Here is a 14,744-nt window from a genome sequence, read left to right as displayed (position 1 = left end):
AAAGACAGTTTGGCACAGACAGTGGGCAAATATTCTCATTGACTATTCTGTTTTTGTTTTTGTTTTGAATGTCTAATGACTGATCCATGATGGACCTTTGTATGCAGACACATTTGTTTCTGCTTTATCGGTTTTAGCATTTCTTGAAGGTAGCTGTTTTTTGTGCTCTGTGTTTTGAGGATTAGAATTTTTGATTAGTATATTTTGGATTGATTTTCTGTTGTCTCTTTCACAACTCTGTTTTCCTTTGTTTCTATTTCTCTTTGTTTCTAACAGCTAAACCTATTGTGTGCTTGTCTCTCTCTCTCTCTTCCTCTCTTTGTCTCTCTCTCTTCTTCTAACTCCTTTACTTCCATTTTTTTTGTTCTCTCCCCTTATAAACATATCCTACATTGCCTCTGCATTTGTCCTATTCACTTATTGAATCTACAAACCCATTTTTACTACCTCATCTCTTCTTTTCTTTTAAAAGAATTCTATTTTAACTGGATACTTATTCATATATCATTATTTTTTTTCATTTTTACCATTTTATTTCAAGATGGTTTTTTTTTTTGGATCGATACTTTGAAGACTAAGGTGTTTGATTAGTATATATTGGTTACATTCTTGTATCTTTTATTTCTTTTTGTAGTTATTTTTAATATTTTTTCACTTTTTATTTTATATATGTTTCTCTCTCACTTCTCAGTTTCCCTCAGCTCTTTCTCTCTTTTCTGCTAACATCTACTCTCTATTGTTCTTATACTCTTCCTTTAATTTTTTATTTCTTTTTTTCTCTTCCTCCCTCACAATCATCACACCCTATGTCACTTCTGTTCAATCCCTGGTCACCAACTGAAATTGTAAAACCTTTTGTAAATTTATTGTTTTTACTGTGGGCAATAGCTGGTCATATAATTTTTGGTTATTGTGACAATAAACATTGTAGATTTCATAGCAAGGGCTATTTGGTCTAATGATATAAGTTGTTTGCATCAGTTGTTGTTATTATCTGTCTCCCCCTAAACTTTGTAAGGTACGAGAAATCTTTAGGGACACTATAAGTCAACAGTGTAGAAACTCTACTGCCTCAAAACCAACTCTTAGATGTGTAGACACATAAACAACATGAAAAAGCAAGGGAACAATCCATCCCAAAGAAACCAAAGTACATCAAAAAGAGAATCCATAATACCACCGTGAAAGAAGTGTCAGAGAAGTTTAAAAAGTTCACAGTTAAACTAATCTGTTAGGTAAAGGATAATGTAAGGAGTGAAATCAAAGAGAAAACACAGGAAGTGAAATACCACCTCAATAAAGAGAGAGTCTGAAAAAAAATGAGCAAAAATCCTTGAAATGAAGAAATCCATAAATCAAATTTAAAAATTATTGGGAAGTATCGCAAAGCAGACTAGACCAGTGGGATGGCAGAGTTTCAGACAATTAAGACAAAATACATAATCTTCAAAATAAAGTTGACTATGGAGAAAAGATGTTAAGAGACCATGAACAGAAACTTCTAAGAAATATAGGATAACATGAAAAGATCAAACTTAAGATTTATTGGGATAGATAAAGGTTCAGAATACCAAACAAAGGAATGCATATTTTTTTTAATTTTTATTGTTGGTTGTTCAAAACATTACATAGTTCTTGATATATCATATTTCACACTTTGATTCAAGTGGGTTATGAACTCCCATTTTTACCCCGTATACAGATTGCAGAATCGCATCAGTTACACATCCATTGATTTACACATTGCCATACTAGTGTCTGTTGTATTCTGCTGCCTTTCCTATCCTCTACTATCCCCCCTTCCCTCCCCTCCCCTCCCCTCTTCTCTCTCTACCCCCTCTACTGTAATTCATTTCTCCCCCTTGTATTTTTTCCCCTTTCCCCTCACTTCCTCTTGTATGAAATTTTGTATAACCCTGAGGGTCTCCTTCATATTTTTTTAATGAAATAATATCTAAAAATTTTCCATATCTTAAGAATGAAATGGAAAATCAAATACAAGAAGCATATAGGACTCAAATATACAAAATATCAATAGACACACACCAAGGCACATGATGATGAAAATGCCTAACATACAGAATAAGTTTAGAATCTAAAGGCTGCCAAAAAAAAAAAAAAAAATCAAAAAGCCACATTTAGAGGGAAACCAACTTGGATCTCAGTTGATTTTTCAACCCAGACCCTTCAAGCTATGAGGTTTTGGCATAATACATACCAAACTGTGCAGGAAAATGAATGCCAACCAAGAATACTACACACAGCAAAATTAAGCTTCAGAACTGATGATGAAATAAAAACCTTCCATAATAAACAAAAGTTAAAAGAATTCACAACGAGAAGATCTGCACTACAAAAATTTATCAACAAAGTATTTCATGAAAAATAAATAAAAAATAAAACTGAAAACCAGCAAATGGAGGAACTACACTAAGAGAATAGTCAATCAAAAGGGAAACTAATTTAAATTAAAAACCAGGAATAATTCAAAATGACAGGGAATTATAAACATTGTATGTAAATGGCTTAGATTCTTCAACTAAAAGACATAGACTGGCAGATTGAATTTAAAAACAAAAACCAAAATATGCTGTCTCCAGGAGACTCACCTCTTAGATAAATACATTCACAGACTGAAGGATGTGAAAAAAACTTACCATTCACATGGATCTCAAAAACAAACAGGGATTTATATCCTCATATCTGATAAAGTGGACTTCAAGTTCAAATTAATCAGAAGGTACAAAGAAGGTCATTTCATACTGCTTAAGGGAACTATATATCAGCAAGACATAACAATCTTAAATATTTATGCCCCAAACAATGAAGCTGAGTTCTACCAGGTACAGGCATGAAATAAACTCTTTACAATCTCAAGAATCAAGTAGATCACAACAATAATACTTGGTGACTTCAACACACCTCTCTTACCAATTGATAGATCTTCAAAACAATAACTAAATATAGAAGCTCTAGAACTAAAAATACAATTAATAATTTAGACTTAGCAGACATGTTTAGAATATTTCATCCAGTGACCAAATACACTTTTTTCTCAGCAACACATGGATCAATCTCTAAAATAGACCATATCTTAGGCCACAAAGCAACTGTTAGCAAATACAAAAAAAAATAGAGATAATATATTGATTTTATCATATCATAATGGAATGAAATTAGAAATTAATAATAAAATAAAAATAAAAAGTAGAAGCCACACTAACACATGAAGACTAAATAATACACCATTGCCATTGAATGACTGATGAAGAGCTGAAGAAATAGGGGTGAAATTAAAAAAAAAAAAACAATCTTGGAGGTAAATGAGAGTAGCAATACAACATATCAAATCTCTCTAAGAAACTATGAAGGAGGTTCTAAGAGGAAAGTTCATTGCATTGAGATCACTCATTGAAAAAATAGAAAGTCACCAAGTAAACTTTTATATCTCAAAGCCCTGGAAAAAGAAGAACAAATCAACACCAAAAGCAATAGAAGATAGAAAATAATTAAAATCAGAGCTGAAATCAATGAAATTAAAACAAAAGAAAAAAATTTAAAAAATCAACAAAAGAAAAATTGGTTTTCTGAAAAAAATCAATAAAACAGATAAACATTTAGCCAAGCTAACAAAGAGAGAGACAAAACTCAAATAACTAAAATGTGTAATGAAAATGGAAATACTACAATGGATAGTTGTAAAATTCAGACAAAATAAAAACCTGTTTTGAAAATTTATATTCTAAAAAAATAGAAAATCTTGAACACATTGACAAATTTCTAGAGACATGTGACCTGCCCAAATTGAATTAGGAAGACATAAAAAATTTATGCAGATCAATTTTAAACAATGAAATTGAAGATGCCATCAAAATCCTACCAAGAAAAAGAAGCCCAAGATCAGATAAATTCTCATCTGAGTTTTACCAGACCTTCAAAAAAAGAATTAACACCAATATGCCTCAAATTATTTCATGAAATAGTAAAAGAATAGAACCCTTCATTCTATGAAGCTAGTATCACCCTGATACCAAAACTAGACAAAGACACATCAAGGAAAGAAAATTTCAGACCAATATTCCTGATGAGCATTCTTAATTAAATACTGGCAAATCACATATGAAAACATTAAAAAGTGCAGCAAGATCAAGTAAGGTTCTTCCCAGGGATGCAAGATTTATTCAACATAAGGAAATAAATAAACATAAACATCAATAGACTTAAAGACAAGAATCACATGATTATGTCAATAGATGCAGAAAAAGCATTTAACAAAATACAGCATCCATTCATATTTAAAACACAAGAAAAACTAGGAGTAATAGGAACATACTTCAACATTATAAAAGCTATATATGATAACTCTAAGGCCAACATCACTCTAAATGTAGAAAAATTGAAAGCATTCCCTCTAAAAACATGAGTAAATCAGGGATGATCTCTTTTACCACTTCTATTCACCATAATCCTTGAAACTCTAGCAAAAGCAATTAGGAAAAAAATTATAGGAATATGAATAGGAAAAAAAAAAAGAGCTCAAACTGTCCCTATTTGCCAATGACAAGATTCTACATTTAGAAGACCATAACAACTCTACCAGAAATATTCTAGGACTCATAAATGAATTCAGGAAAGTATCAGGGTATAAAATCAACAACCATAAATCAGTTGCATTCCTATACACCAATGACAAGTCATCTAAAAGAGAAATCAGGATAACTATCCCATTCACAATATCCTTAAAAAAAAGCAAAACAATACTGGGGAATCAATCTAACAAAAGAGGCAAAAGAACTTTACAAGAAAAACTACAAACTACTAAAGAAAGCAATTAAAGAAGACCTCAGAAAATGAAATGATCTAGCACATTCTTGAATAGGCAGAATTAATATTGTAAAAAATGGCCATACTACCAAAAGCACTACATAGATTTAATGCAACTCCTGTTAAAATTCCAATGATATTCTTCATGGAAATAGAAAAAGCAGTCATGAAATTCATTTGGAAAAACAAGAGACCCAGAATAGCCAAAGCAATCCTTAGGGAGAAAATTGAAGCAGGAGGCATCACAACAGCAGATATTAAATTAAGTATAGAGCTATGGTAACTATAGTAACAAAAATGACATGGTATTGGCACAAACACAGATATGAAGACCAATGGAACAGTATAGAAGACACACCCACATAAATACAGTTATCCCATATGAGATAAAGACATCATAAACATATGTGGGAGAATAGGTAGCCTCTTCAACAAATGGTACTGGGAAAACTGGAAATCCATACATCATAGAATGAATTTGAACCCCTATCTCTCATCCTGCTCAAAACTCAACTCAAAGTGGATCAAGGACCTAGGCATTAGACCAGAGACCCTGCATTTACTGAAAGAAAAAAATATACCCAACCTTTCATCATGTCAGTTTAGAAAACAACTTCCTCAAAGAGACTCCTAAAGCACAAGAAGAAATATCAAGAATGAATAAATGGGATGGTAGCCAGTTAAAAAGCTCCTTCTCAGCAAAGGAAACAATCAAGAATGTGAACAGAGAGCCTATGGAATGGGAGAAAATCTTTACTACCTGCACCTCAGGTAAAGCATTAATGTCCAGGATATATAAAGAACTCAAAAAATTTAACACCAAAAGAATAAACAAAACAATCAATAAATGGGCACAATAACTGAACAGACACTTCACAGAAGAAGAAATACAGTCAATCAACAAATATATGAAAAAATGTTCAACATCTCTAACAATTAGAGAAATGCAAATCAAAACTACTCTAAGATTTTATCTCATTCCAGTCAGAATGACACTCTGCGTTTAATAGAAGAAAAAGTAGGCCCTAATCTCCATCACGTGGGGCTAGGCCCCAACTTCCTTAATAAAATACCTATAGCACAAGAATTAATACCAAGAATCAACAAATGGGATGGTTCCAAACTAAAAATTTTTTTTTCAGCAAAAGAAATAATATGTGAGGTGAATAGGGAGCCTACATCCTGGGAACAAATTTTTACCCCTCACACATCAGATAGAGCTCTAATCTCTAGGGTATATAAAGAGCTCAACAAGATAAGCACCAAAAAAAAAAAAAAAAAAAAAAAAAAAACCCAAATAATCCAATCAATAAATGGGACAAAGACCTGAACAGACACTTCTCAGGAGAGGATATACAATCAATCAATCAACAAATATACGAAAAAATGCTCTTCATCTCTAGCAATCAGAGAAATGCAAATTAAAACTATGCTAAGATACTATCTCACTCCAGTAAGAGTGGCAGCCATTATGAAGACAAACAACAACAAGTGCTGGCAAGGATGTGGGGAAAATGGTACACTCGTACATTGCTGGTGGGACTGTAAATTGGTGCAGCCAATTTGGAAAGCAGTATGGAGATTCCTTGGAAAGCTGGGAATGAAGCCACCATGACCCAGCTATTCCCCTTCTCGGACTATACCCAAAGGACCTAAAACTAGCATACTACAGGGACACAGCCATATCAATGTTTCTAGCAGTACAATTCACAATAGCTAAACTGTGGAGCCAACCTAGATGTCCTTCAGTGAATGAATGGATTAAAAAATGTGGCATTTGTACACAATGGAATATTACTCAGCAATAAAAAAGAATAAGATAATGGCATTTGCAGGGAAATGGATGGCATTAGAGCAGATTATGCTAAGTGAAGTTAGCCAATCCTCCCCCCCGCAAAAAAAAAAAAAAACCCAAATGCCAAATGAGATAAGGGGGGGCGACTCAAAATGGGGTTGGGAGGGAGAGCAGGAGAGAAAGATTACCTCTAGATAAGGAAGAGGGGTGGAAGGGAAAGTGAGGGAGAAGGGGAATAGCATGGATGGTGGAAGGAGACTCTCATCATTATACAAAATACATGTATGAAGATGTGAATTTGGTGTCAACATACCTTATATACAATCAAAGATATGATACATTGTGGTATAAAGGTATATTAAGAATTTTAATGCAAAAATATTATAATAATAAGAGAGCTCATGTATAATGGCATAATTTGGTGAGAACATACTTTATATACAGAGTTACGAAAAATGGTGTTGTGAATGGATAATTATGATTGTAATGCAGTCCACTATTGTCTTGTATGTAAGAAATGAAAATAAAAATATAAACAAATGAGGGAGCTCTAAAAAAATAATATAAGCAACAATAATGTTGGGAAGGATGTGGGGAAAAAGGCAAACTCATACATTGATGGTGGGATTGCAAATTGGTGCCACCACTATGGAAACCAGTATGGAGATTCCTTAGAAAACTTCGATTAGCACCATCATTTGATCCAGTTATCCCTCTCCTTGGCTTATACCCAAAGGACTTAAAAGCAGCATATAGTGTTGCAGCCACATCAATGTTCATAGTAGCTCAATTCACAATAGCCAAGGTGTAGAACCAACATAGGTATCTTTCAACTGATGAACGGATAAAGAAAATGTGACATATATACACAATGCAATATTACTCAGCCTTAAAGAAGAATAAAATTATGGCATGTGCTGGTGAATGAATGAAACTGGAGAATATTGTGCTAAGTGAAATAAGCCAGTCCCGATAAATTATATCTTTCTGATTTGTGAAATCTAACCCACAACAAAGGAAGGTGAGGAGGGGAAGAATAGAAGTCCACTGAATTACACAAAGGGGAGTGAAGGGAAGGGAGGGGGAGATGGGTATAGGAAAGACTATAGAATTAATTGGACATAACTTTTCTATTCTTGTATATGATACATGATCAGGTAACTCCACATGATGTATAACCACAAGAATAGGTTCCTAATTAGAACAAGTTACACACCATGTTGTACAACATGCCAAAATACACTATACTGTCATGAATATATAAAAAGAACAAATAATAATTAAAAAAAAGTTTTCTGATACAGTTGTTCTGACCCATAGGAAAATGGTATGCAGGGAGAACTTTTTGGGGGGCTATTTCCTACATTAATAATCCATGTGACATAGAGGGGTCCTCTCCAGTTTATAGATTGTATATCCAAGTGTAACACTGTTGTTATTGTGAAAGTTAAAATAGATTTTATTTTACATCTATAAATAAGTTATGGGTGCACAAATTGTATAAATACATATACACACAGACATCTATTCAGTAGAAAATTAATGCACCCCATGGAAGGAAAGGTGATAGAAATTGAAATGAAAATTTTCAGACATCTTTCCTGTACATTTACTTAATAAATCTGCTATTTCTGTTGCTGCTACTTGTCCTAATGTCACTATTAAACCAGTTTTAATACTGACTGTATTGAAGTACTGCAAAATGCAAGCAGCATTACTATATTTGATAAAATTATAAACACTCTTAATATGGATGTGAAAAGAATAAAGTATAGTTTTAATTGCACACTAACACTTTTTTGTAGAATTTAAGGACAGCTTACCCATTTCTCTGGAAATTTTCTTGCATCTCTTCAGTTCTTTGATAATTTGCCATCTTATCTACAATTTAGTTGTTCTGAAATAAAATATTGTCAAATGTAGCATGATCATGGGAATTTTTTTCTCTTGGTTGATATACAACATTCTTAACATCCCTACCAGTTTCTGAAAAAGCAAGCTGCTCAGAATTAAGCCCTGCCTACACTTTCACTCTAACCCATGTTTCTGGTTAAGCAGTTTCCTCTAGTTAGGTATATCTCTAAAGGAGTTGAAATTATTCATTGAATTTTTAACTTCTTCACTTCATTCTTGGTTTAGATTCAAGTTAATAAAATTTTTGGAATGGGAATAAAAGGAGAAAAATGAAAGTGAAACTATGTGGTTTTCCAGGATGTTGTATTGTACTCCTCTTCTGCCACTGATTTGATTGTAATTGACAAAAAAAAAAAAAAAAAAAAAACCTTCCAGCTACCTCTGATTTAGTTTTCTCTATAAAATAATAAAATGATGTTGTAATTTCTGTTATCTAGCAGATTGAGGAAGTAGAGCTTTCTTGTTCATCAAGTATAAGCAAGTTAGAGATTCTCGTGATACATGGGCAATTATAAAACAGAATAATTTGAAATCCATTATCATTAAAACTGTGTTATGCACAATACATTCATCCTTTGGATGGCACTTCAGGATATTGGTTTATGTTAGAATCACCGTTATGTTCAGACATTATTAGTTTGTTGTGTATGTATACAAATGTCTATGACTTGACTTCACTTGTTAGGCCATATATTACCCTATGCTGAGATGATTCTAAAGATGTGGATTTCAGTTTTCAAGAATTAAACTTCTTAATGAAGGATTTCAGTGGATCAGAAATGCTTTCAGCACCCAGAATGAAGGCATGATACAAATAGTTACCCATCAATTTATTCTTGCTTTTTTGGAAGGAAGTACTTATTATTACTATAATGATATTATACCATCTCAGTAATTTGACATATATGTAAGAAAAGTGAAAAAATAGAGAAGTCATAAAACAATTGGTAAATATCAATCATTTGCATCTTATAGGAATTAACAAAGCTATAATACAGCTTGTATTTATAAAAAGAAATCAAAAAAGACTTACCTTGGAAAGTGCATGATCTTTTTTTCATTTACATCAAGTCATGTATAGTTTTTCTCTCAACAAAGAACCAACTGTACTTCTGTAACAGTGGTTTACCAAACTTGTTTTCTGATCACACCGGTGTCATATCTGATTATAACCACTGATGAGTTACCTTGTGAAGCACACCGTGTTCTTCACATCATACTGAACTTGGGAAACAACACCAGCAAAGAAAATGCACTGAACCAAATAAACATTCTTTTATTGCAAAAATTGGTAGTGTCTCTATAGCTAGTTTTCTATTGTTCAGTCCCGTAAAATCATTTTGGTTAGCTGACTTAGTAATTAAGATGGGTAAAATAAATGCCTTTAATAGGTCAATGGGACATTTGCACAGCAAATATTTATTGAGAAATACTTTCTTCAAGGCACTGATTCTACTGCTTCATTACTGTTCTCTGAAAAAAAAAAATCATCTTTCTCTGATTTACTTTTGTTGTTTTCCTACATCTATAACACATTCTTCTTTGTATTACAGATCCTACTTGCCTATATTTCTTCACTTCTTGAATTGAGAAAGTATTGAGTTATATGATATACCAATTATTAGTTTATAGCAATCAAAAGTTATGTTTCTTTTTCTTAAGGAACTTACATCTTATTTTTCTTCTCTATGCTACAGTCTTACTATTCAGTATGGTCTCAGGGTCACCTGCATAGTCATTATATCCGTCATTACTAGAAATGCAAGATTTTTTTTAAAAAGTATCTTAATTTTGTCAAAATGTGTATAATATGAAACTTAAGAGTTTTAATCATTTTAAGTCCACAATGCAGTGGCATTAAGTTCAAACACAGCAGCCATTACAACTATACATGTCCAGAATTTTACACCACTCCAAGGTGAAATTCTGTATCCACTAAACAGCAATTTCTCATTCCAGTTTCAGCCTTTGTGACCTCTATCATATTTTCTGTCTCTACAAATTTGACTATTTTAGGTACCTCATGTAACTGGAGTTATACAATATTCGTCCTTTTGTGTCTTTTTTTACTTCACATTTTCAAAGGTTCAGCCACTTATCACAATTTAATTATTTGCTCAGGCTGAATCCTATTCTGTGTGTGTGTGTGTGTGTGTGTGTGTGTATGACATTTTTGTATATCCATTAACCTGTGGTTAGATGTTTCTACTTTTGGGAAATTGTGAATAGTGCTGCAGTGAATATTGGTATATAAGTATCTGAGTAATATTTAATTCTTGTTATATATCTATAAGCAGAATCAGTGTATCATTTGGTTGTTCTGTTTTAAGTTTTTTTTTTTTTTTTTTTTTTTTTTTTGGTACCAGAGATTGAACTCAGGAGCACTTGACCACTGAGCCACTTTCCCAGCCCTATTTTGTATTTTATTTAGAGACAGGATCTCACTAAGTTATTTAGCACCTCGTTTTTGCTGAGGCTAGTTTTGAACTCAAGATTCTCCTGCCTCAGCCTCCCAAGCTTCTGGGATTACAGGCATGCACCACCATGCCCAACTTCACCATTCAGTTTTGTACTGCAGCTGCACCATTTTATATGCTCATGGCCAACAAGAAGGGTTTCAACATCTCCATAAATTAACACTTTTTATTTTCTGGTTGATTGATAGCAGTAATCCTAGTAGGTGTGAAGTGCTATCTCATTGTGACTGTGATTCACATTTTCATAATAAGTAGTGATGTTGGGCATCTTTTACATGCTTATTGACCATTTAAATGCTTTATTTGGAGAAATGTCTATTCAAGTCCACTGCCTATTTTTAATTGTGTTTTATTTTGTAGTTGAACTTTTGAAGTTTTTTTTTATGTATTCTGGATATTAATTTCTTATCTCATAGATGAGATAAGGGATTAATACAATTGTTTTTCCCATTTTATGGGTTGTCTCTTCATTCTCTAGAAAGTGTCCATTGATGCACAGAAGTTTTCATTTTGAGGGAAAAATGTAACTTTTTTTGCAGTTTATATTTTGGGTGTCTTATTTCAGAAATCATTTCTTAATCCCCTAGTGTTATTTTAAGTGCTTGATAGTTTTCACATTTATGATTAGGGTTCTTTAGAATTTACATTTTAATTTATTTATTAGTGCATATTGATACAAATGAATGGGTCTCGTTGTGATATATACCTTGATTGTGTTCACCCTCCCTAACACTCTCTCATACCACCCCTCCTACATCCCAACTCCTTCCCCCTCTCTAAATACTACCCTTCTATTTTCATGTAGTTTTTCTTTTTTCATTCCACATTGGAGAGTAAATATGTGAGACTTGTCTGTGTTTGGCTTAAAAACTAAAAATAGAATTACTATAGATCCAGGATCCAGCTTTTCCCTGCTTGATTCTATCCCAGGAGGAACAAAAGTCAGATACCTGCATACCGATGTTTACTGCAGCCCTCTTCACAATAGCTAAGTTATGGAACCAGCCTAGAATCCCATCAGTGGATGAGTGGATAAAGAAAATGTGATATATATACACAATGGAGTACCATTCATTCCTAAAGAGGAATGAAATTATGTCTTTTGCAGGAAAATAGATGGAACTGGAGAATATCATGTAAGGTGAAATAAGCCAAACTCACAAAGACAAATCTGATTAGGCTTTTGATCCATTTTGATTTGATATTTGTATAGGGTACAAGGTAAGGGTACAACTTCATTCTTTTATGTGTAAATATCCAGATTTTACCATTATTATTGGTTGACTAGACTATCTTTTCTCCACTGTGTTGTCTCGGCTTCCATATTAAATGTCATTTACCACATGTGGAAGAATTTATTTCAGTACTCTCTAATCTGTTCCTTTGGCTGGTTTGCCCTAATGCCCATACCGTATTGTTTTGATTACCACAGCTTTGTATGGAGTTGGAAATCATAAAGTTTGAGTTCTTCAATTTTGTTCTTTTACCAAATTTCTTTGGTTATTTTTATGGCTCCCCTGAGATTCCATATGAATTTTAGGATAGATTTTTACATTTAAGTCAAAAGAAAAAAAAGTCACTTGAGCCAGGTATGGTGGTACATGCCTGTAATCTTGAGTTTGGCATTCAAGGCCAGCCTGGATAACTTAATGAGATCCTGACTCAAAATAGAAAATAAAAAGGGTTGGAGGCATAGCTTAGTGATAAAACACCTCAGGGTTCAATTCAAGTATCCCCTGCCCCCGCCACACACACACACACACACACACACACATACACAATGTCATTGGGATTTTGACAGAAATTCAATTGGATCGTAGACCACTTTGGGTAATATTGCTATCTTAACAATATTAAGTCTTCAGTCCATGAACATAGGAAGGCTTTCCATTTATTTCTTGTCTTTAATTTCTTTCATCAGTGTTTTCAGTGTGCAAGTGTTTGCCTTCTTTGTAAATTTTATTCCTTTTGATGTTATTATAAATGGACTTTACCCCTTAGTTTATTTTCCTAATCTTTCATTGTTATTGTTTAGAGAGGCAACTGATTTTTACTTGTTGATTTTCTATCCTGCAACTCTGACGACATTTGTTCATTAGTGCTAACAGTTGTGTGTCTACATTTTTCTGTAGGATTTTCTTAATATAATGTTGTCTATGAAGAGAGATAGTTTTACCTATTCTTTTCCAATCTGCATACTTTTAATTTCTTTTTCTTGTCTAAGTACTCTCATTTTCAATCTCAAACACTATGCTGAGTAGCAGAGGTGAGATGGCATCTTTTTTTGGTTATTGATCTTAAGGCTAAATCTTTTCATTTTTAGTGAGATATTTGCTATCAGTTTTTCATATTCTTTCATATTTTTCATGTTGATGAAGTTTCCTTTTGTACATAGTTGAGGTTTTTTTTTTTTTTTAATCAAGAAATTTTGTTGAATGTTGTCGAATGTCCTTTCCCATCAATTGGTATGATCACTTTTTCTATCAGTGTGGTTTATCACATTGATTTTCATTTGTTGAACTATATATGTAATCTTGTAATTAAATTCCACCTGGTAGTGGTATTTAATCATGTTAATATGTTGGTTATGGTTTGCTACTATTCCATTGAGAATTTTTGCATAAATATATTGTCAAAATGACTTGAGATAAACAATATTTATATATTGGCCCACGATTTTAGAGGTTTAAGTTCATGGTCACTAAACTCTGTTGTCTTAGGGTCTATGGTAAGGCAAGGTGTGGTGGGGCATACCTGTAATACCAGCAGCTCGGGAGACTGAGGAAGGAGGATCACGAGGTCAAAGCCAGCCTCATCAAAAGCGAGGCGCTAAGCAACTCAGTGAGACTCTATCTCTAAATAAAATACAAAAAAAGTCTGAGGTCTCCCAGAGAGGGAGAGATACTGCTTCCAGACCACTTTCAAGTTCAAGATATTAAGACTAGTATTTCCAGACTTCTAGCCTTCAAAGTGGAGTTTCAACTTGCCAGCCACCACAATTGAGCCAGTTCTTTAAAAATACCACCTCTTTCACATTCTATTGATTATGTTTCTCTAAAGAAACTTAACTAATATACCTTGCAAGAAAGGAAATAATGAGATGAATAGTACAAAGAGTGATTATTCTAGCTTCTGAGAACACTTAGCAAGAACATTAAGACCTAAAATGGTTTTGCCTACAAATGAGGATGGCCCTCACATTAATCCTTGAAGGATGGTTAAGGTTTCAAGAAGTGGAAATTCATGGAAGAGGAACAGAGGCATAGTTTCAGGAATGCAAGGTGAATTATCTCACAGCAGAAGAATGAGCTTCATCTGTTTAGAGTGAACAGTTCATGCAGAAACAGATAAAGTAAGATTGTAGAAAGCATCGAACCAGTTTTTAGAGCAACTATTATAATTTCTGAGAATGAGAGGGAGAGAACCATTGGTATTTGATATAATTAACCTGATGTTAGTGGCAGACTGAAGAACAAGGGAAAAGATAGGATTCAAGTAGACTCATTATGGTCTAGTTTAATAGCAGTCAGATGGACATATCTGAGAGAGATTTTAAGGGAAGGCTGAGAGGATAGATTTAGAGGACAAGAAAGAATAAAAGGTAAAAAGTTCAATGATCAAACTTTAGAAACTTGGAATAACAGAATAGCAAAGATAAAAGTGGGGAGTAAGGAGAGACAATTCATTTTGTGGAAAAGGTGACATTTGGTTGAAATATTCTAGTTTGGGTTGAT

General features: G+C 33.2%; 1 protein-coding gene across 1 annotated transcript in view; it reads right to left on the bottom strand.

Annotated features, from left to right (window-relative positions):
* Abcb5 (ATP binding cassette subfamily B member 5) overlaps window positions 1-8,495 on the bottom strand; it is a 126,324-nt gene extending 117,829 nt beyond the window's left edge. The window contains 1 exon segment of the mRNA XM_027932653.2: window positions 8,443-8,495. Within this exon segment, the coding sequence (XP_027788454.2) occupies window positions 8,443-8,495 (53 nt within the window).
* Window positions 8,496-14,744: the final 6,249 nt, after the last annotated feature.

Source organism: Marmota flaviventris, chromosome 1, assembly GCF_047511675.1.
Source record: "Marmota flaviventris isolate mMarFla1 chromosome 1, mMarFla1.hap1, whole genome shotgun sequence".
Lineage (NCBI taxonomy): Eukaryota > Metazoa > Chordata > Mammalia > Rodentia > Sciuridae > Marmota > Marmota flaviventris.
Note: the sequence above shows the minus strand (reverse complement) of the source record. Positions and strands in the feature narration are given on the sequence as shown.